Here is a 21,936-nt window from a genome sequence, read left to right on the forward strand (position 1 = left end):
GCTGAAGCCAATTATATTCCTTTGGATATATAAACTTTGATCTTTGTAGCACAGCTTTTGACTGCATGAAAAGCTATTGGTTAGCTCTTAATTCTGTTACTACAAAAACAGTTTATCACCAAGTCCCTATGAAATTAAGTATCTGCTTTTGAAAAACAGTTTGTAGCATGATTGTATGGGCAAACAGAGTTTGGTGTTCTTTGCAAAACTGATCAATACTTTGGTTTTCTCTCTTTTTGTGTTGTGAGAGTTTGCAAGACTTTGAAATTCACTTCAACTTCGTTTCCTAGCTGCATCCCTGCTTTTTTGCTTCTTCTTTTTCTAAAGCAAAGAGTGCTTGAGTTTCACAAATATGAAGTTGCATAACACGCTGGCTTCAAATTTAATTGCACATTGGTGCAGCTCATTAGGAACTAGGTATTTGACTATGGGGAATGTGTGAAATCCCCTTAAGTATTTGAATTACATAAAGTTGCCTTTTTCACCCAAGCAATAACGTTTTGACAAAACTGCAGGAAGTGAGTGGGTTTAAGCTTTGATGTTCCATTGTTTTAAGTCACTTATCAAGTTTCTTGGACCAGAGGTTGGCCCTTTAAAAAAACAAAACTCAGTACAGCTGGCACAGATAAATCACAAGCTTTTTTTGCCAACTCTCCTAAGAAAACTTTTGGCTGGGAAACAAAAAATTAATTAGGAAAATTAGAACGACTGTGTCATCACCAATTAATGCTATTTTGGATTATCTTATATACTGTTTGTTTATATATAAATTTTCACATTTAATGGTCATTTGGCCCTATGGATTAATGCCACCCCATATTTGATATGTTTTATGTTAAACTTCTTTAGCAGTCATGCTCATAAAATATCAAGCTAAGATTATTAATTTTGGATTAGTAACACATTAATGTTGATTAAGATTATGAGGTTATTGGGAATTGACTATGCAATCACAGCTGCTTCTGAACTACTGATATTGGCTACGATAAGCAATATTATGTCTATGCTGGCCCTATTTTACTGCTTTTCACTCCAATTTATTACAACTCTAGGAAACATATATACGTTTAAGGAAACTCCATAAAATTCTTATTTGTTGGCGATCATACACTGTATAAATTCTTTCTTGGCTTGTAGATTCTCTTCCTTGATGAAACTTCAAGATATATTCTGAATGTATAATAACCCTAGGTATTGATGAGGATAGGAAATCAGGAAATGTGACATATATGGCAGAAGTAATGCATAAGCAAAGAAAAATAATTCTATCTTTATGGGTTGTTTTTTGTTGTTGTGTTTTTCCAGATCATGATTAGAAGCATTTTTTTGTTTTTGGACCGTACTTACGTTCTTCAGAATTCAATGCTACCTTCTATATGGTAGGTACAGTATTTAAGTAGTATGTATGTTGGCAGTGTGTGGATCTGTTATTACAGTGTTGGCCATTATGCACCTGCAGTGTGTAATGTGGATATATGGGCTGTAAAATTGCTAGTAAAATGTAAAATTGCTAGTAAAGGAGTCCTTGTACCTTTACACAGGAACTTGTGGCTCTTCAGATGTTGTTGAACTCCTAATCCCACCAGCTCCAGTCAGCATGTACAATGTTCAGGAATGATTAGAGTTGCAGTCCAACATCTGGAGGGCCCTAGGTTACACAAACATATACTACTGTCTCTGCAAAAATAAGAATTTTAGCAGGTGATTTCTGCTCCCATTTAACTGATAACCTGCACCCTTAAAATTCTCTTAGAACTTTAATAGCTATGTAGACAGGGCTTCTGTTATGCCCCTTCTGGTTTCATAATCCTAAAACTGCAAGTAATGCATTTCTGCCAATCTAAATTTCATCAAAAGGAATGGTTGTTACAGTGGTAACCAGTTCTCAAGCCATGCAAGCATCTATAGTTGAAATTATACTAGGAAGCAAACTCGGAGCCTTCACACTGTGGAATAGAAGCATAATATGATTTTAGGTCTATAAGAACATGTAATGTTATATAAAATCAAATTGTAATTAACCTGTTATAATTTTACAGGGATATGGGATTAGAACTTTTTAGAAGCCATATTATTAATGATAAATTAGTTCAAACAAAAACAATTGATGGAATCCTGCTGTTGATTGAACGAGAACGGAATGGTGAAGCTGTAGATAGAAGCTTGTTACGAAGTCTGTTAAGTATGCTGTCTGATTTGCAAGTAAGTATAAAAGCCAAATATGTACAATGCTACAGGCAAGTAAACAGACCCCTTTTTGTTCTGCTTTTCTGGATGGGAATGTGTAGAAAGTTGAGGCCTTCCTGTCAGTTTGCATTTCTTAGTGCAGAACGTATTGATTTGGTGTGTAGAGATCTTTCCTATTCTACTTAATTCAAGAGGGTGCTGGAAGCTTCTCTGTGTGAAAGAAACAAGCAGAAGGTTCATGTTGTTTGGGTTATTCCTTCAGAGAAGCTGATTACAGCTGGTTTAAACTGGTTGTGTTATCTCTTTCTGTCAAGGTCGTGCTGACTATAATACTGTAATAGGCCAGATGGAGCCTGGCCTATTTCTCCTTCAATATCTTTCAATATCTTTTCCTTCTGGTGTGGTGTTCTGTACATAGTATGCTTAGTGTTAAGTTTTAGACTTATTGTAAGTTTTAGTTAAGTCTGCTGCAACTGGATTTCTTCTAGACAATGCCAATCCTGAATGTACAGGATTTGTGACCATTATGCTCATTTGCCTTCAATAGTAGTAAAGCTCTGCCGGATGAAATGCCTCTGCTCTATTTTTGGGAATCCTGCAAGGTGTTTAAGTTGTTACTCTGCTAACCATACACTGGAATTTACTCTGGATCAATATTGAGTAGACTTTCAATGACACTTTCCTCCTCCCACCCCAAACTCTCAGCAAAAGCTCACAGAAAAGAGCTGAAATTTCCAACTTGGCATGGTATTTGTAGTGGTGCTTATATGAAAAGACATACCATATCACATGACCTGCTCAATTAAGGAGCAACTTGCTTCAAAGTGGGCATTCCTATCATCTCATTACGCAGCGGCTAGACTGGTGACTGGGAGCAGCCACTGAGACCATATAACAGCAGTCCTACATAGGCTCCCAGTACATTTTTGAGCACAATTTAGTGTGTTGGTGCTGACCTTTAAAGCCCTAAACAGTCTTGGCCCTGTATACTTGAAGGAGCATTTCCACCCCCATCGTTCAGCCCAGATACTGAGGTCCTCCTCCAAGGATCTTCTGTGGTTCCCCCACTGCAAGAAGCGAAGTTAGAGGGGAACCAGGCAGAGGGCCTTCTCGGAAGTGGCACCCACCCTGTGGAATGCCTGCCCATAAGATATTAAAGAGATGAGTAATTATACAGATGAGTAATTATTAGGAAAGCGGCCCTGTATAGGGAAGCTTTTTAAGGTTTAATGTTTTACTATGTTTTTATATATGCTGGAAGTCACCCAGAGTGGCTGGGGCAGCCCAGTCAGATGGGCAGGATACAAATAATAAATTATTATTATTATTATTATTATTATTATTATTATTATTATTATTATTATTATTATCACTAAGGCAGTGTTTTGAGGTGGGAATGAAAGTCTTTTTGACACAGGCAACCTCCCATTTCCATGGAGGTTACATTCCAAGGCACCCCATTCCGCCCCTTTTTGTGACTTTTTGGGTCACTTCCAGGTTTGGCTCGATGCACATTTGCACGGTTGTGCACATATTGAAGCTTTCTTTAAACTAAGCATAACGTTAACCATGGTTTTGGGTTTGGACAGCACATCATACCATTAGCTCCTTCACTTGGGAGAGGTAAGGGGGGAGCATGTGAGGCTGAGAGTCGTTGTGGCTTGTTCTTCCTTATGCATGTCACCCTAAATCATATCTTAGTGTGATTTGTGAATAACAAGTTATATCCAAACCTGGAGAAACTCTGGTTCATCTACCTAAAATTTAGTGGAACAAACCAACTTCAAATAGCATAGACTATGCTTTCTGATCTCAAACTGTTTTCTTAAACCATAGTTAAAATTAACCACACTTTCAGATTAGAATGTAGCAGCATACCTCAATTAGTAGAAAGAGGAAGTGAAAGCTTTTGATTTTCTCTTTGTGCCCATACTGAAGAGAATGAAAAAAGGAAATGCAATAATTTTGTAAAACTAGCTCAAGTGATATTCCTTCACTGTTAGTTCCCTAATTGTAAGTAGGAATATTTCCTATGCCACAGGGTTGTTTGAAGAATGGATGAAATTAGTCTGCATCTATATTGGAACTATTTTTCTTGTAAAAACAATGTAAACATTTAAGATGTGGAATTGTTTTTTACACTTCAGTTGTTTTATGGTTGTACCTATTTTATTTGTTTTGTAACTATATTTTATTGTTGTAACCCGTCCTGGGATCTTATTGTAAATGGCGGGTAATCTGAATGAATGAATGAATGAATGAATGAATAAAACAGCCTGCCTTTAGAAGAAAACTGCATAGAAGCTACGTTTTATCTTTTATTGACAAATTGCTGTACAATTTAGGCACAAATCTGATAAACTACATTAATGTGTCTCTTAAATAGGTTTATAAAGATGCATTTGAACAAAGGTTTTTGGAAGATACAAATCGTTTATATACTGCAGAAGGCCAAAGATTAATGCAAGAAAGAGAGGTATGAAGTTAAACAAAATGTAGTAGGAATTGTTCCCAATATGAGTTAATATGCTTGAGTGGGAGTTGCATTTGGCAGAATTGTTCAATAACTCTATGCATATGAACAAAAAAGTAATAATAATGCATAGCAATTACCTTTTGAAACAGTTTTGTTGTTAAATAATTGCTGTATATATAAACATGGGATTTTTGTATATTTGAGGGATTACAGCCAAAGGAAAGCAGTAAAATAGCATAAAAATTATATAAAGAGCCAATAATCTGGCTTCCACGTGACTGTGTTTGAGAACTTAGATGTTTCCAATTCCATGCAAAGAAAATCTGACCTCGGTATATAGAGATACATTTCTAAATATTTATTTATTTACAAATATTTATAAATGTGATTCTGAAGTTGTGTACAAAATTTATAAATTTATAAAACATGCAGTATTTTGTACCTCTCATAAGAGAAGCTGAAGTAATCATGAATGTGAGTACTGAGATAGCATGGCTGAAGGCAAAAACCTCTCCAGAGAGAGGCTTCTTGTTGACATCATGGATGCCAGGTCAAGGTCAGCCATGCTGTCCACAGCCTGCTTCTGCTGCAAACTTGCAGAGCTATTTTTCTGAGAATTCAACCCTGCAGATGCTTCTGGACTGAAAGCAGTGTATGCATTTCTGGATTGTTCCTACTGCTGTAAAAATATTAATATCTCCTCAATTCTCTCTTTTGGGGAGTGGGGTGAGTATCTGGCAGGTTAGATTAAAACTGCCATTTGTGTATTTTGAGAATCCTTGCTGCAATAATTGCTTTTGGTTCATAGAAAAAGGACTGAAATCACAATGAATAGCAGTTTTACTTTCTCTTGTTATTACTGCCTGCCTGTTGTGATCGAAAGCTGGGGTGCGATAAAAGAATTACAGTGGTGCCTCGCAAGACGAAATTAATCCGTTCCGTGAGGCTCTTCGTCTAGCGGTTTTTTCGTCTTGCGAAGCAAGCCCATTGACAGCTTAGCGGATTAGCGCTACAGCTGTCAAGCGGCTTCTAGCGATCAGCTGTTAAGCGGCTTATCAGCGGAACAGCTGATAAGCGGCTTAGCGGCTTAAGAAAAGGGTGAAAAAAGCGAAAAAAACCCGCGGGGGATGCAAGATTTTTTTCGTCTTGCAAAGCAACCCCATAGGGGAATTCGTTTTGCGAAGCGCCTCCAAAACTGAAAACCCTTTCGTCTAGCAGGTTTTTCGTCTTGCGAGGCATTCGTCTTGCGGGGCACCACTGTACGACAAATAAATGAGCAGAGCCATCAATGCATATAGTTATCTATATGATTACATGAGCATATGGTCATGCTGTTTTACTCTTTAGTAATTTTTAGACACTGCTTGTCCTTTTGTAGAACAAAATTCCCTTCGATATATCTTTTTATTATTATTTGACAGGTCCCAGAATACCTTCACCATGTTAACAAACGTTTAGAAGAAGAAGCAGATCGAGTAGTGACATATTTAGACCACAGCACACAGTGAGTACCTCTTACCTTTTTTCATTAATACAAGGTTTCTGTTTGCTTTAAAAGTTGGTTCTATAGAAAACTGTACAACACTCTTTATATCTAAAGGGGTAGTGGTGACACCTTTTATAAATTATATTTAAATTATGTTCTTGAAATTATGCTCTTGAAATAGAAGCAAAAGTTATTTGGGTAAGCTTAGCAATGTTTGGAGTTTTGGAATTCTGTCTATTACATAACACTCAATTTAGATTATCTGTTCATTAATAATTAACTTTAATGATAACATCTGTAATTGTAGTTACAGATAGGGGAAGAGCTGTAGCTTAGTAGTAGTGTCTGCTTCCATGCATGGCATCTCCAGGATGGGAGAGAGAACCTTGTCTAAAATCTTAGGCAACTGTTGCCAGCCATTGTAGACAATACTAAGTTAGATGGACCTATGTCTGACAGTGTAAGGCAGCTCTGTGTGTTCCTAATTATCACCTGTTTTTGTTCTGAAAGTTACAAGAGGAGCTTTGGCTTACTGCAGCTGCAAGATAACATTTTGCTTTTTGCAATGCAAGTCTGAATTACACCTCCTTGTGTTTTTCAAATAAGGACTGCGAACAATTTGGCTGCAGCACCAGTTCGGGGGAGCTAGTCAGGGCAATAAATATAATGCAGCTGAATATGGGGAGCCGTCAGCACCAGTGGAAAAGCATCAAGGTAGCAAGCAAGTTAGAAAGCTGTTTGCCCTGGCCTCCTTACTGTGTTGTCAGGCTATTCCCGCACCACTTTTCAACTCCAGAAATCTGAAGCTCCATAGTAAATTACTCAGTAAACAACAGTAACAAGTATACAGGTAGAAAGCCAGCAGATATTTGACTTATACACTGTATTGTACCAAATGTCACATGTAGAACTATATACCTGTTGGCAGGAATTGTGTTTGTATGCTTGGTGCAATCAATGCATTCCTGGCACCCATGGGACAAGTTTGTTCCCTAGAGGCCAACCAAGGTGGCTGCTCTAGACAAGCTGAGAGGTTAATAGATAAGGCCTTTGGGAACATCTGGCAATGGCAGATTTCAAAGAACCAGGGTGGCTGCACCTCCGCTATCATGGAAGATGAGCGTCTTTGGCACGGAAGATGGGCTTGTGGGCTTCCCACAGACATCTGATTGCCCACTGTGAGAACTGGATGCTAGACTAGATGGGCTTTTGCTCTGATGCAGAAGGACTCTTCTTACGTTTGTGTATCCTTTTTGACTTTCCCCAAGATCTTTATTCATGAATGTTCATTACTGAAGCGTTGTATGTCATCATTTCTTTTAATACTTAATTTGCTGGTCTGATTACTCTCAGTTTGGCAGTGAAATGGGGCCAACTAAAAATAAGGTACTGGTTTCTGCTTACTTGAGAGTTATGCAGAAATATACTCGTTTGTAAATTTCACGGAATAAAGAAAACACAGCTGCTATCTTTGCTCAGTGGCTCCTAGAGCCTATGGAATGTTGAAGGTGTAATTTGGTCAGGGATTGACCTGCTTGAACTCCTAAAATCTTTTAGAAGCTTGAGAATAGGGATTACAACTGATGTGCATCTCTCCTCTCTGCACTGCATGGGCAGTTTTCTGGAAGGAGGAAAGAAAAAAAGGACCCCCCCCCTAATTTTTCGATTTAGAAACTCTTCTATTACTTTACAACAATAATGTGTTCAGGTTTGAGCCTGGTATCCTGAACCCGAGCTCTTTAACACAGTAAAGGAAGGTTTCAGGAACATGGAACATGGAAAAAGAAATCCTTGCTATCCTGAAACTTTACCTCTTCATAAATAATAGTAGGCTAGAGTGCTCCTGTAGGGAGCCAAGAATATACTGGGGATAAACTAACGTTCTGTAACATATTGGAGTTCTCTGATGGTTCCCTCTCATGGTGAAGCAGAGCACCATGATAACTAGTAGGGCAGCAAAATGGGGCCGCCCACAGACAAGGCAAATCTGCAAGTATTCAAGAAAAAGTACATAAGTGAAAAGAGAACTTGACAGCATGATTCAGGTGTAAGCCCTTGATGTGGCAGATGTCCACTTGCTGTCCTTCAACCAGCTGAACAGTTAATCTAGATTCTGTACACACTTTTCATAGGTGCTTTAAGTAGACAGTATAGCACCACCTACAGAACCCTATAGTTCTCCTGCTAAGTTCTATATATGTTTAGGATTAATACATAACAGTCAGTGCCTTCTTTCTCATATTTAAGTTTCTCCTTTTGATTAGTGTAAAGATCACGATGATTCTACATCAGTAATCGCTGGGTTGTTAACTGAATACTTTCGTTCTGCTATACTGTCCCTCTGTGTATGTAGTTAAACATAGAGTTGGTGAACCTAAGATCTGTATTTTACCTACAATTGTATGTGCAACCAAGAGTATACACTTGCACACCTTTTGAAGGCTCTTCCTCCTAAATTGTACAGGTATTCATAGATTCTTTTTCTTGCCTTAAACAGGAAGCCACTCATTGCTTGTGTGGAGAGGCAGCTTTTAGGAGAGCACTTATCAGCTGTTTTGCAAAAAGGTACTTTTTTCTAATTAGCTTTTTTTTTCTAATAAGCTGCATAATCTGCTCACATTTTATGGGAAACTGAAAACAGATTGTACAGCTGCCTCTTTGGCCTGGGAAAAGCCATTGGAACAAACAAGTATTCTTAAAATACGATGGCCAATACACATTCCCACACACAACTGGCAACAAATAATGTAAGCAAACCCTTTTCAGAGCAATAAAAGTTAAGGGATATGTATAAATTTTCATAAAATTGTTCATAAAACTGGCTAACATTGTATGTGAAGGAATTGCCAGGAATGCTGGGTCACGGATAGTTCTCTGAAAACTGCTTATTTAATTGCAGACCTCTATAACTGACAGAGCTCTTTCTTGGTGCTATAGCAATAACAGGGCTGTATTTTTCCATGAACTAAAATCCTCTGAAATGTTTTAAATTCAACAGGCTGATAGTTTTGTTAGGACAAGCTGTTGCAAATCTAGCCCATTAGAATTCCACAGCCAATCCATTTGGATATAGTACCTTAAAAATCTATGTATATGAGAGACAGAAACTCAGTTTGTATATAAAGCACTTGTCAATCATATATTCTTTACAGGGGGAAAAGTTGCATTGTTTGCAACCACCATAATGTCTAGATGCTGTTGCTTTAAACTCACGGAAAGTTCTGTTCCATTTTTTAACAATACCGCCTTATTTAACGTGTTAATCATTCTCGTTTTAAGGACTTGATAATCTGCTTGATGAAAACAGAATAGCAGATCTCACCCAGATGTGCCAGCTTTTCAGCCGTGTGAAAACCGGACAACAGCTCCTCTTGCAGCACTGGAGTGAATACATCAAGGTATTTAGAAACATGCTGTTTTGTTGCACTTTTTTTTTTAAAGTCAAAAATGATTTGCTTGATCTAGATTCTGAGTAACTTAGAATTTCAACCAATTCATAATAAATCCCCTTTTTATTGAATAAACCAAAAGATTGATCAGATACTGAAAGCAAGGCAAGTCCTTGAGAAAGTGAAACTTTGCTTCATTTCAGTTTTCTCTACTGTTCAGCAGCAGTCCTATCGAAGTTGAATATAGCAGTGTACTTTGCATGTGGAAAAATATACCACAGGATAAGAAGAAAAAATCCTTCTTTGAACCATGGCTACTATATTTTGCAGTATTTGCAGCAATCCACTTATAAGCAACAAACAGTTTGTGTGGCAGCCACCTACTTCTAGAATAATAATAATAATAATAATAATAATAATAATAATAATAATATTTTTATTTATACCCCGCCCTCCCCAGCCAAGGCCGGGCTCAGAGCGGCTTACAAGCAATAATAAAAACAAGATGAATGATTACAACTTAAAAACAAATATAAAATACAACATTAAAATAATGGAACATTAAAATATTAAAATGTAGCCTCATCGCAGGAGGAGAAGGAAAAGAAAGAAAGAAAGAAAAAAAAGAGGGAGGGAATCAAATTGGCTCCAAGCCAAAGGCCAGGTGGAACAACTCTGTCTTACAGGCCCTGCGGAAAGAAATCAGATCCTGCAGGGCCCTGGTCTCATGAGGCAGAGCGTTCCACCAGGCCGGAGCCAGAGTTGAAAAGGCCCTGGCTCTGGTTGAAGCCAATCTAACTTCTTTAGGGCCTGGGACCACTAGGGTGTTGTTATTTATGGACCTTGAGGCTCTCCGTGGGGCATACCGGGAGAGGCGGTCCCGTAGGTACGAGGGTCCTAGGCCACGAAGGGCTTTAAAGGTCAAAAGCAATAACAGGGCTGTATTTTTCCATGAACTAAAATCCTCTCAAATAACAGAAGCGCTGTTACTGCCTGCAGTCCATCCTCAGGAAGGCCACATTTGCATATTGAGAGGGAATACAAAAGAACCATGGGAGTAGTAAGCACCCTAAGTGTTAAGCACAATTTTTGTTTTAGAAAATCGTATTTCTGGTGTTTGGAGTGGTTTAGCTTCGCAAAGAAGATCTGCCTGAGGAAAACCTAAACCACTTTATATTTATAAAGAACCTAGGAGTGGTAGAATTCTTTGAGGGCTTTCTCCTGATTGGTAGCTAGAATCACAGAGGCTGAATTCACAGATATTAAAAGACCAGAAGAATTACCAGGTTAAGAAGTGGATCACTCATTATGGAAGGCTAAAGCTGACAGTATGTTACCTCTGAATTTATGTTGTCAGCTTAACGTAGTGATTATTTAGGAGAAAGAAAAATTAAGTGGTGGGATAGGGATGGTGGGGTTTTTTTGTTTTGTCTAATTACATTGCTATCTATTATCTTTAAGTCTGCAGTATTTTAGCATTAAGACATGGGTGGCACTGTGGTCTAAACCACTGAGCCTCTTGGGCTTGCCCGTCATAAGGGTGGCAGTTCTAATTTGCGTGGCGGTGTGAGCTCCCATTGCTTTGGCCCAACTCCTGCCAATCTAGCAGTTTGAAAGCATACCAGCACAAGTAGATAAACAGGTACCATTGTGCTGGCAAGGTAAACGGTGTTTCCATGCACTCTGGCACCCGTCACGGTGTTCTGTGTACCAGAAGCAGTTTAGTCATGCTGGTCACATGACCCGGAAAAGCTGTCTGCGGACAAAGGTCGTCTCTCTCGACCTGAAAGCGGAGATGAGTGCAGCACCCCATAGTCAAATTTGATGGGACTTAACTGTCAGGGGTCCTTTACCTTTTACCTTACCATTTTAGCATTAAATAAATAAATAAAATTTTCAGAAATATTCTCAATTCCATAGTGGTTTAAGATGTAAGACTGGAAACTTTTGAGAGCAATGTAACAAAAGCCATCTTTTACCAATACTATTTTAATTGCTATCACTCCTTCTAACAGCAAACTGGTGGTGATTGCTGCTGGTGACAGGCAAAGCTGAGCCACCGAGAAATAAGAGGGAAGTGTTAGCAGGCTTGGAGGAACCCCAAAATTTGCAGACATACAAGAGCTATATATTTTTTTAAAGAAAAAAAAACAACTTATGGGAACCTTCCAGCCTCTTTCCAGGATTGACCATGCACAGTAGCCACAGAATATTTAGTGTCAGAAAAGAAAAATGAAAAGTGTGTGTTGTGTGTATATGTATTGCCTTGCTTGAGCTCCTTAAATTTTAGTATCCCACAGGTGGATACTATAGAAGCACTTCAGCTAGGAAATGAGGTATACTGCAGCATGTTGTCATATAGCAATTCTTATTAATCAACAGCAGAATTATTAGATGTTCTGAATATTTAAGCTGCATCTGCCTAAAATGATGTGTCCCCTGTATATATTTCCCTTCTCATACATGACTTACAAAGACTTCACAGTTGAGGAGTGTTGCTATTTTTTAAAGTTTCTATTGCAATTAAAAGGTATATTTAGAAGCCTCCCCCTCCCCCACACCACACACCACCTCCCCTCCCAACACACCACAGCGTACTATTTTTCTGAATGTTCCCTAAACATATTTTGCCTTTTCATATTATTTAACAGTGATCTGTGGCTGTATTCAGACTTGTTGTGTGGCCATGAGGAGGCAATAAAATACTTCAGTTTCCAATTTAGAGTAATCTCAGTTTAACGTGTTGGCTGAATCTCTGGACAATGGTTAATCTTGGCTATGGTTAGTGGAAGCAAACTAGCTTCATAGTTAAGCTAAGCACAATTTTTTGGGTTTTGGATAGCCCTAGCAAATTGCAGTTAAATCAGAAACTGAAGTACAAGCTTCCAAACTTTTTCCAGTGGTTATGCTAAGGAAGGGGGGGGGGGAGTATGCAAGACTGCCAGAAGAGAAGACTTGTTCTTGTATTAAACTATAGTTTTGTATTGTGCCTAACTAGTACTGTACAAACAGATTTTCTGTGTCAATTAGCATCACATGCTGGAAAAACACTAAGATTATTTTTTTTAAAAAAAAATGTAGTGCGATTCTCATGTTTTGGTGTTTTTAATGTTTCAGGTGCATTAAAGCAACTGTGATTTAAATGATTTTATTATCAATGTAAATGGTGGGGGAATATTAGGAAATAAGAGAGGTAAGTACTATTGACACGTTTCATCAAAAGTGTTTGTTTTGCAGAACTATGGGACAACAATAGTGGTAAACCCTGAAAAAGACAAGGATATGGTGCAAGAGCTGCTAGATTTTAAGGACAAAGTGGATCATATAATAGAAGTGTGTTTTCAGAAAAATGAGAAATGTATAAACTTGATGAAAGAATCTTTTGAAACGTTTATCAACAAGAGACCAAATAAACCAGCAGAACTTATAGGTACAACTATTTTTCTGCAAAAATACTGTTTCTAAAACTTATACTGTCTAGGATTAAGTTGCTAAATATGCCAGTGTCCAGCAGTACAATATCTATTCCATGAAAATATTTGCTTGTGTGTGTATTCTGATAAGAATGTTGGCTGCATACTTAAGAGACATGATTGTCTTCTCTCCTTGTGCATCTGTGCTTGTTTTTATTCTGACTGACTGTGGTGCCATTTGCTCAGAAAACTGCATGGAAATTAGAGTGCTGTTACAACATAGCACTATTTAAGGAAGCTCCAAAAGAGGCAGAGGTAACTTTGGTTGTGTTGCTTATTATTGGGGTGATCTGATGAAAGATAGAAGAGAGGGATGCTAGAGCTATCTAAAGCAATGGTCTTTCCTAAGATCTCCAAAGTAAGGGCCAAAACAAATGCACCCAAGCACATGCACACGTCCAAAGAACACAAACCATAAAGCAGAGATGATTCATCCATGTGTTGCTGGACTCCAAATCCCATCAGCTTCAGCCAGCATGGCTAGTGGTGATGAGAGTTGTAGTCGACATCAGGAGAGCCACAGATTTCCTATCCCTGCCATGGAAGTTGTCCCATTGTCCTCTAACGCAGGGCGGGGGGGACCACAGCCGTCTTAATATTGATTAGAAGTGGGACATAAAAGTTCTGGTTAAATTCTGGATTTGGCATGAGTTTGTATTCCCAAAAGCAGTGGATATAACAACAGGTAAAATTCTGGGAAGAGAGAGTTCAATGGGGAGTAGGCATGCAGACGCTTCCTTCTGTATCTCTTACACCAGTGCTCTTGCAGTGGTACTGTATCACATGCAGGATGGATTTTTTTGGAGGGGGGTGGAGAGTGGGGAAAAGATAAAATTCAAAAGTTTTAATGTTTAACCAGTTTTCCTTTTTGAAAGAAATGTGATCTAATTCTGATTTTACTCATAGTTTTATTTACCCTGCTATTTGGTAATATACTCTTGATTGGCTAACTAGCTTGGGTTAGTTGGGTGGGTGTTGTTAGGATACTGAAGCCACTCGAGTCCCAAGTCTGTGGATGACCTCCATTCCGTAGTTTGATGTGGATGTTAAATATCATCTGCTGAGTAGCAGGTTCCTGCTTTCTTGAATTGACCCTCGAGGCAGGAGCAGAACAACTGAAAAACTGTCCCTGCAGTCCTTAACCTGGCTATCCTATTGCAGAAGTCTTGTGGGACATAGACTTCAGCTGATAAGCTTTTGTAATTTGGCCACATCCTGCACTTATTTATTTTCTTACTTAATCATGAACATTTTAAACCTGCCCCTTATCAACAAGCAGTCGCAGGTCAGAGTACAATAAAACAAGTTAAACATAATGGTTATATAAAAAGTGAATCACAGGACAGATGAAAGCCATTGACAACCAAACAACATTAAAACAGCAGTAGAAGCAAACACAGACTACATAGCTGACTTTCCCCAAAGAATCCTGGAAACTAGTTTTTAAGGATGTTGGGAATTATATCTCTGTGAAGCATAAACTACAGTTTCTAGGATTCTTTGGAGGAAGTAATGTGTTTTAAATGTTTACCCTCTGCTCAGCATATGCCTGTTCAAACAAGTGTGTTTTTAGCTGCCTGCCAAAGATTCAACAGAGATGGTGCCAGCTACATATTTAGCATTTACACAACCAGGGTGTCACCATAGAGAAGGCCCTCTCCTGAGTTACCATCTAACAAGTCTCATTTAGCTGCCCTACCGTCAAAAGAATCTGCACTTATTTTGCAGCTGGTGTTAGTTTGTGCATTAAGCAGAAGGAAACTGTTGTGTCACAATTTATATCTAGATTGAGATCTGTGTAGAAATCTCTTAAGAGCTCTGTAATGAGGAGTGGAAAATTCTATTATTTGCTTTATTATGTGCACACCCTGCGCTTTCCCACGGGTTCAGGGATTTTGCATGGCTTATAAGAACTTCATTAGTATATTTAAAAACAGCTTGGTGCTATCTATATCAAGGGGCTTTTGGATCTGCTTTTACAGTGACTGCCTCTAACAACCATGAGTAAGGAAAGGGAGTGAAAGAATGCGTCCTCACCTTTTAACATGCCCTTTTCATTCTTCCTTTTCATTCATTCTACTTCTAATTGGAAGAGGTGGTCTTTTTATCTTCAGATTCATGGTGTAATCCTGGGGGCTTTTTTTGGCTATCAAGCCATTGGAAATATTTTAAGCCATTACAATAGCTTAGAGTAAAAAATTAAATAAAGAAGTTTAGGTCTTTCATGTAGTATGTTAATGTTGAAAAATTCCCTAACTTAATAAGTAGTGCGTAAATATGTTAGTACTTTTTATATAAATATTGAAGCTTTACAAAAATTCAGATTACATGGGTGGGTGTATACATATTCCACTGTACAGTAAAGAAAGGTACAGAAAGAGGAAATACTATTTCATAGTTTTGGTGAATGTGGGCATATTTTAAATTTCCCTGTTTTTAAATTTCTCTCTTTCACACTCTTTTCATCAGTTCCCCATACCTGCCAGTTTACTGCCTCTGTTCACTACTATTTTAATTTTATCACGGCACCTAACCTGTAATATTTTTAACTGGTTTTCCTGCTTCACATTGAACGCTTCAGATTTTTGTTCTCAATTCTGCTACTTGTATTATTATTATTATTATTATTATTACTTGCCTCTCTGATAATATCATTCTTATTATCACTATCATTGGCTTTCTGTAGATTTGTATATTAATTTCAAACCGTTTATTTTTACTGTTAATTTTTAGCTTTGTCTTCATCATCATCATCATCACCATAGTTCTACTATCTCTGCCACTCTTTGCCCATAAGTTTCCCTCCTCATATTTCCCTCCTCTGAGTCTGGCACAGATTTGGATTTTTTAAATCCCTGTAAATATTGCAGTTTTATGCACAGACTGGATTAATCTCACTGAAGTCGATGAAATGCAAGCAGCCTACTTGTTTGCAGCATTATAACAGGAAAACAGCTACTGCTTCTTTTTTTGGCTTTTCCTTCTTTTTTTGTGTCATATTTTTATTAGACTATACGTTTTTGGCATTGAGTGGTTTCTTTCAACTTTTATAAAACTCGTAGTGTAGTTTTAGATGTGTTAAAACTAATATGTGGAAACCAAGTGATCCTTCCCCCCCCCCGCCCCCCAAGATTAGTTTTAAGCTGTTTATTTTTTATTATTTTTTAGCAAAACATGTGGACTCAAAGCTAAGAGCTGGCAATAAGGAAGCAACAGATGAAGAGCTGGAAAGAATCCTTGACAAAATTATGATAATATTTAGATTTATTCATGGTAAGGAATCTCTTTTTAAACAACTGTTTAAAGTGTATCATACATTTCTGCACTGCTGAGTTTTTAACCAAAATACCAAAGGCTTGATGCATGTTGCAGTAAATGACACCACACAGTGGTTTCATGCGTATGCTAGAAGGATAAGATTGAACTCTATAGAACTGCACAATGAAGGATTCACCCAATGATATTTTATAGCTAAAGGAATAGGAATTGTGGCTCCCTCTATAAACATTGCACTTATGACAAGATCTTTAGCTTCAATTTTTCTTTCAGCTATGCACAACACAATTTTCCGCTACTTGTTTTCAATAGAAATGGGGCCAGAAGCATTGTTATAACTTCTGAGAAACCCAGCAGACATGTAGGTTCTGCAACAAGTCTACATAAAGTACATTGGTACTTTTCACCAGAATGGGAAAGAAATATATATGTTATCTTAATAATTGGGAGGAAGAGTTGAATTTTGTATTTCCAGCACTTTTAAACTTGCTATATCTGTGGCAATTTTATCAGCTCAGTTTGAAATTTGGCACTTTCACAGGTAGAACGTGTAGGTCAAGTTTTAAGTTATTTACTGAACAAGTGCCGTTTGTATAAGCTGTAGTATTTTGAGGTCTATAGTGACAGAGTCCCATGGACTGCAAGAAGATCAAACCTATCCATTCTCAAGGAAATCAGCCCTGAGTTCTCACTGGAAGGACAGATCCTGAAGCTGAGGTTCCAATACTTTGGCTACCTCATGAGAAGAGAAGACTCCCTGGAAAAGACCCTGATGTTGGGAAAGATGGAGGGCACAAGGAGAAGGGGATGACCAAGGACGAGATGGTTGGACAGTGTTCTCGAAGCTACCAGCATGAGTTTGATGGTTGGACAGTGAGATGGACGAGATGGTTGGACAGGACGAGATGGTTGGACAGTGTTCTCGAAGCTATCAGCATGAGTTTGACCAAACTGTGGGAGGCAGTGGAAGACGGGTGCTTGGCGTGCTCCGGTCCATGGGGTCACGAAGAGTCGGACACGACTAAACAACAACAAAGTGACAGAATCTTGCTTCTGCTACTTCCTTTAAATATAGGATTATTCCTATGCTTTCTCACAGACAGACAGACACACATGTATATTCTTAGTTAATTTTTTTCTACTGTGGCTCAAAAAAAGTCAGAGCACGTGCTTTAGTGATGTTTTTTCTCATCCTCCTCAACATTGTCCATGCAGGTAAAGATGTATTTGAAGCATTTTATAAAAAGGATCTGGCCAAAAGACTTCTGGTTGGGAAAAGCGCTTCAGTAGATGCTGAGAAATCTATGTTGTCTAAGCTTAAGCATGGTAAGCATTTGTGAATTTTGTTCCTTCAGTTACAAGTTTGCGCCCTTATATAGGGGGAAATGGAACAGGTTAGTCCTTTTGGAAATCTATGATGCCAAACAAATGCACATTTTTTAAAAAATCTCATGTTTGGTTTGCTTTACTCCTTCTGAAGAGTTTGTTACCTTCACTGTGTGCCTAAATTTACAGTTCAAGTTACTGCATCCATATTACTTTTTCTTGTTTTATATAACAGAATGTGGTGCTGCTTTCACCAGTAAACTGGAAGGAATGTTTAAGGATATGGAACTTTCAAAAGATGTTATGGTTCAGTTTAAACAGGTAAGATTTCACTTCAGTTGGATAGTTCAGTGAAATTTTGAGCTGGTTTGATATGACTAGTTTCAGACCTGATAAATGATGGTTTAGCATAACAGAAATGAGCTGCAATGAACATTGGACTTGCACACTCCCCACCCCCACCCAAGACCTCTGGCACAGCCATGAGTAGATCAGAAGCTTTCATTTTTCGTTAGCTGCAGTTTAGTGTTTGATATGAACCCTAAACTGTGGTTAATTTTAACTGTAGCTTCATAGCTCTTGATTTGAAGTTGGCTTGTGTCAAACAAATCACAGTTAAGATTGACTACATTTTCCCGATGTTTGGACAAAACTATAAGCAAAATATTCTGAACTCATCCTTGCAGCTGTGCTGAAAGAAGAGAGAGGAGCATTTGCAAATATAGTGGGTTATTTTGTCGTTTTAAAATCCATGCTAATTACTAACTTATGGAATATGCTGCCATAAGATTTGTCAATCAGTTGAATTCACTTTAACTGACACAGATATATCCTAATGTATTATTAGGAATTGGAAATGTTGCATTATTTAAAAACGTAGATGCATCAAACTTTGATTTTGAAATTTAATACTTCAGTAGGTAAAAATGCAGGTCAGAATTAGGAAAGTACTCACACCTCAACATCAGCTCTAAATATTATTTTAAGCTCCTTATTTTCAGATTGTTTTGAGTTTTAATAACATTACCATGCAAGTAGAGTATCACTGAATTCAACCTTTGTTAAATAACAGTTTTAAGTCATTGTTTCAATGATTAAATTCAATTTTGCTGTAAATATTGGTGGAAATTGCTACACTATTTGAATAAAGTTGACATTTTTGTAGAAAATAATAATAATTAGCAGCAGCAGTAGTGATTTCTTTCCTCCTTCCTTCTTTGTTCCCTGGCAAAACCTCTTAACTCATTAACATGACTGAAAATCCTTTTCTTCCTTTTTTATCATAGTACATACAGAATCAAAAGGACCCAGGGAATATAGACTTAACAGTAAATATACTTACAATGGGATACTGGCCAACTTATACACCTATGGATGTCCTTTTGCCTCCAGAGGTAAGTCTTCAACTATACTTGACGTGTTGGGACATTCCCCCCCCCCCCATATTATTAATGTTCGTTGGTTTGTTGGATTTGATCTCTGGAAGCTCATACATTGGGATTTACACATGCACAAACCAGAGCACAGAAGCTTTCAGTGATTTTTGGTGAAAGCTGTTCCGTGTGATTAGATCAGGTATTCAGTCTTGCATGCATGTGCTGACGGACAAGCACTTTTCCATATGGGGCCCCGAGAAGTGACTCTAGTCCACATTGCTTAAAATGTTTGGGTATAGGAGGCCCAATTTGAGTAGCACAACTCAAATGGGTTAATTTTTTGTTGTATATATTTCAACAATCCCGAAGTCGTGAGAGTCAGTAGCACAGATGTTGTAAAGGTGTGTCGTGGAATAACACCATTGGAGAAGATAGCCATGGTTACTCAGACCTCATTGCTGGTTGCCTCATACTTCAGGGCCCCCAAACAGTAGCTTCACCACTGTTCATAAGGAAGTGTGTAGCTCCTGTAGATGCTATTAATTCCACCACCAGGGGTGACCAGAGGTGTTTTGGCACATCAGGCAAAGCATCCCACAATGCAGGGACTGGGAGCAACCTCCGTAAGGACTCCTCTGTGAGATGCCCTTTCAGGGTCTCCCCTGCCATGGTGGTGGTGAGATCCTTTCTGGATTTCTCCCTCCCACCTGGCAGCGAGGCTTTACCCCAGCTTCTCCAGGTGGGGGTGGGGAAATCTCCCTCACCCGCCCAGCAGCCAAGCTGGATGGTGGAATGCCTGCTCCCTTGCCAACTCTGGAGGAGGGGGTAACGTTCCTCAAAGATTGCTGCTGGTCCCTCTCTGCCCCAGAAGCCAAGGAGACTGGCTGCAAAGATGACCAGCGGTGCCGCTTGGGGTGGTCGCCTCATCCCACCTTAGGGTTGGGTCAGGTCAGGTCTGCCCCAGTCTGCTTTCTCCCGAATGAAGTGAAGAGTGTTTGAGGACTGGGATATTCGCAGGGAAACCAAAATGCTTGCTTACAAAGCTATTGTACTACCAACCTTACTGTATGCTTGTGGAAACATGAGCCACGTATAAACAACATCTGCAACTCCTTGAAAGATTCCATCAATAGTGTCTCTGAAAAATTATACATATCACTTGGGAAAACAGGCGAACGAATGCCAGTGTACTGGAAGAAGCAAAGATCACCAGTGTCGAAGCAATGATTCTTCAACATCAACTTTGTTGGACTGGTCATGTTGTTCGGATGCCTGATTATCACCTTCCAAAGCAGCTACTGTATTCCAAACTTAAAAATGGAAAGCATAATGCTGGTGCTCAACAAAAGAGGTTTAAAGACTCTCTCAAGGCAAATCTTAAAAAATGTAGTATAAACACACGACAATTGGGAAACACTGGCCAGGAGTGCAGGGAATGCACATGGTAATTCTTCCTAAGATGCAATAACTTCAGACTGCAGGGGGAGAGGTTGAATATATGAATGTACTCTCATGTCGAAAGCTTCCTGAATGTGAAAACTATTCTCTCTGGCCTATAATACCTTGTTCCTGAAACATCTTGACATGGGAGCATGCAGACATCCAATCACTCCATGTGTGCACATTTATGCACATACTCGCACATCGTTAATTCTAAAGTGAAGTATCCCCAGGAGTAATGGATTGTGTGTTTTGGCTGAATGCAGTAGTTCTGCATGAAATATAGGGGTGCTATGACAAAATATACCTTTCAGTATACTTTTATCTACTTACTTCCACTCCTTAGAACAGGGGTTCACAACCTATGGCCCTGCAGATATTTCTAGACTACAACTCCCATCAGCCCCAACCAGCATAGCCAGTGATCAGAGATGGTGGGAGGTGTAGTTCAACAACATCTGGAGGGCTGCAGGTTGTGCACCCCTGCCTTAGAGCCTATTCAATTCTGATTTAACAATTTTTAAAGCCAAATGTAAGATCCTGGATAAATGCAGTGTATCTGCACGTTTTCCAAAACTGATTAAGGGCTGTTGAGTTCTTCTCCCCTAGTCATTCATATTAATGGGATGTTCAAGGAGAGTATTCATTTCTGTGCCACAAGCCGATATCCTGCAGTTGGAACAAATCATGCAAATTGTACAAATTTGCATTCTTTGCTTGGTTTTCTGCTTTACTTATAGACACGAATGAATACATGGAATGTTACTTGTATTTAGCTGCCATTTATGCCTGGATTTGTGTTTGCCTGGGTTTATTTTTCTTATTATTTCTTGTATTTCAGATGGTTAAACTTCAAGAAGTATTTAAGACTTTTTATCTTGGAAAGCATAGTGGTCGAAAACTTCAGTGGCAAACTAGTTTAGGACATGCTGTCCTGAAAGCAGAATTTAAAGAGGTGTGTTTGAATAACTTAATATTTGCTCTTCTACCCCCGCTCCCATTTACAGCTTTCCCAAACCCTCCATTTCCCTTACACATAGCAGCCCAAGGGGTGATGTCTGTGTGACTCTGTTGCTCTTCTGGTTTACCAGTACCCCAAGTTGCTGCTGCTTATTGAGAAGAAGTACAAGGCACAAGGAACTGTCATCCATCAGTTTCCTTCTTCCTGCCTTTCTAACACAAAGGGAGCAACTCAAACCCAAGATCCTCCTGAATGAGGGGAGTTTAGAATAGTTGGCTCTCCAACATAGAGCCTGCTCATCTGGAGATACGTTGGCATAAGTCCTTTATCCTGGCATAGCCAAGGCCAGAGTAAGTCCCCCTAAAGATATGGTAGAGTATGGCAGGTAACTTAACCCATTCCAGTGTTCAGCATATGTATATGATTTGTTTGTAATCGTTCTGTCCACCTGCAGATAAATGACCTTTGGTAAACAACAGGGGACAGCGTCATTAACAGTTAAGCTAGTGTGTGTGTATGTGTGTAATGTTATAAATATAAATATTT

At 38.7% G+C, this 21,936-nt stretch overlaps 1 protein-coding gene across 1 annotated transcript in view; it reads left to right on the top strand.

The window, feature by feature from the left end:
* Positions 1 to 21,936, top strand: part of CUL4A (cullin 4A) — a 31,692-nt gene that overhangs the window by 6,122 nt on the left and 3,634 nt on the right. The window contains exons 5-16 of the mRNA XM_081908198.1: positions 1,306 to 1,379; positions 2,040 to 2,202; positions 4,574 to 4,663; positions 6,085 to 6,167; positions 8,647 to 8,714; positions 9,429 to 9,547; positions 12,776 to 12,968; positions 16,180 to 16,284; positions 17,503 to 17,613; positions 17,849 to 17,934; positions 18,900 to 19,007; positions 21,271 to 21,384. Coding sequence (XP_081764324.1) covers positions 1,306 to 1,379; positions 2,040 to 2,202; positions 4,574 to 4,663; positions 6,085 to 6,167; positions 8,647 to 8,714; positions 9,429 to 9,547; positions 12,776 to 12,968; positions 16,180 to 16,284; positions 17,503 to 17,613; positions 17,849 to 17,934; positions 18,900 to 19,007; positions 21,271 to 21,384 — 1,314 coding nt within the window. The remainder of the gene's footprint in view (positions 1 to 1,305; positions 1,380 to 2,039; positions 2,203 to 4,573; positions 4,664 to 6,084; positions 6,168 to 8,646; positions 8,715 to 9,428; positions 9,548 to 12,775; positions 12,969 to 16,179; positions 16,285 to 17,502; positions 17,614 to 17,848; positions 17,935 to 18,899; positions 19,008 to 21,270; positions 21,385 to 21,936) is intronic.

This window comes from Podarcis melisellensis, assembly GCF_964234715.1.
Source record: "Podarcis melisellensis genome assembly, chromosome: 4".
Lineage (NCBI taxonomy): Eukaryota > Metazoa > Chordata > Lepidosauria > Squamata > Lacertidae > Podarcis > Podarcis melisellensis.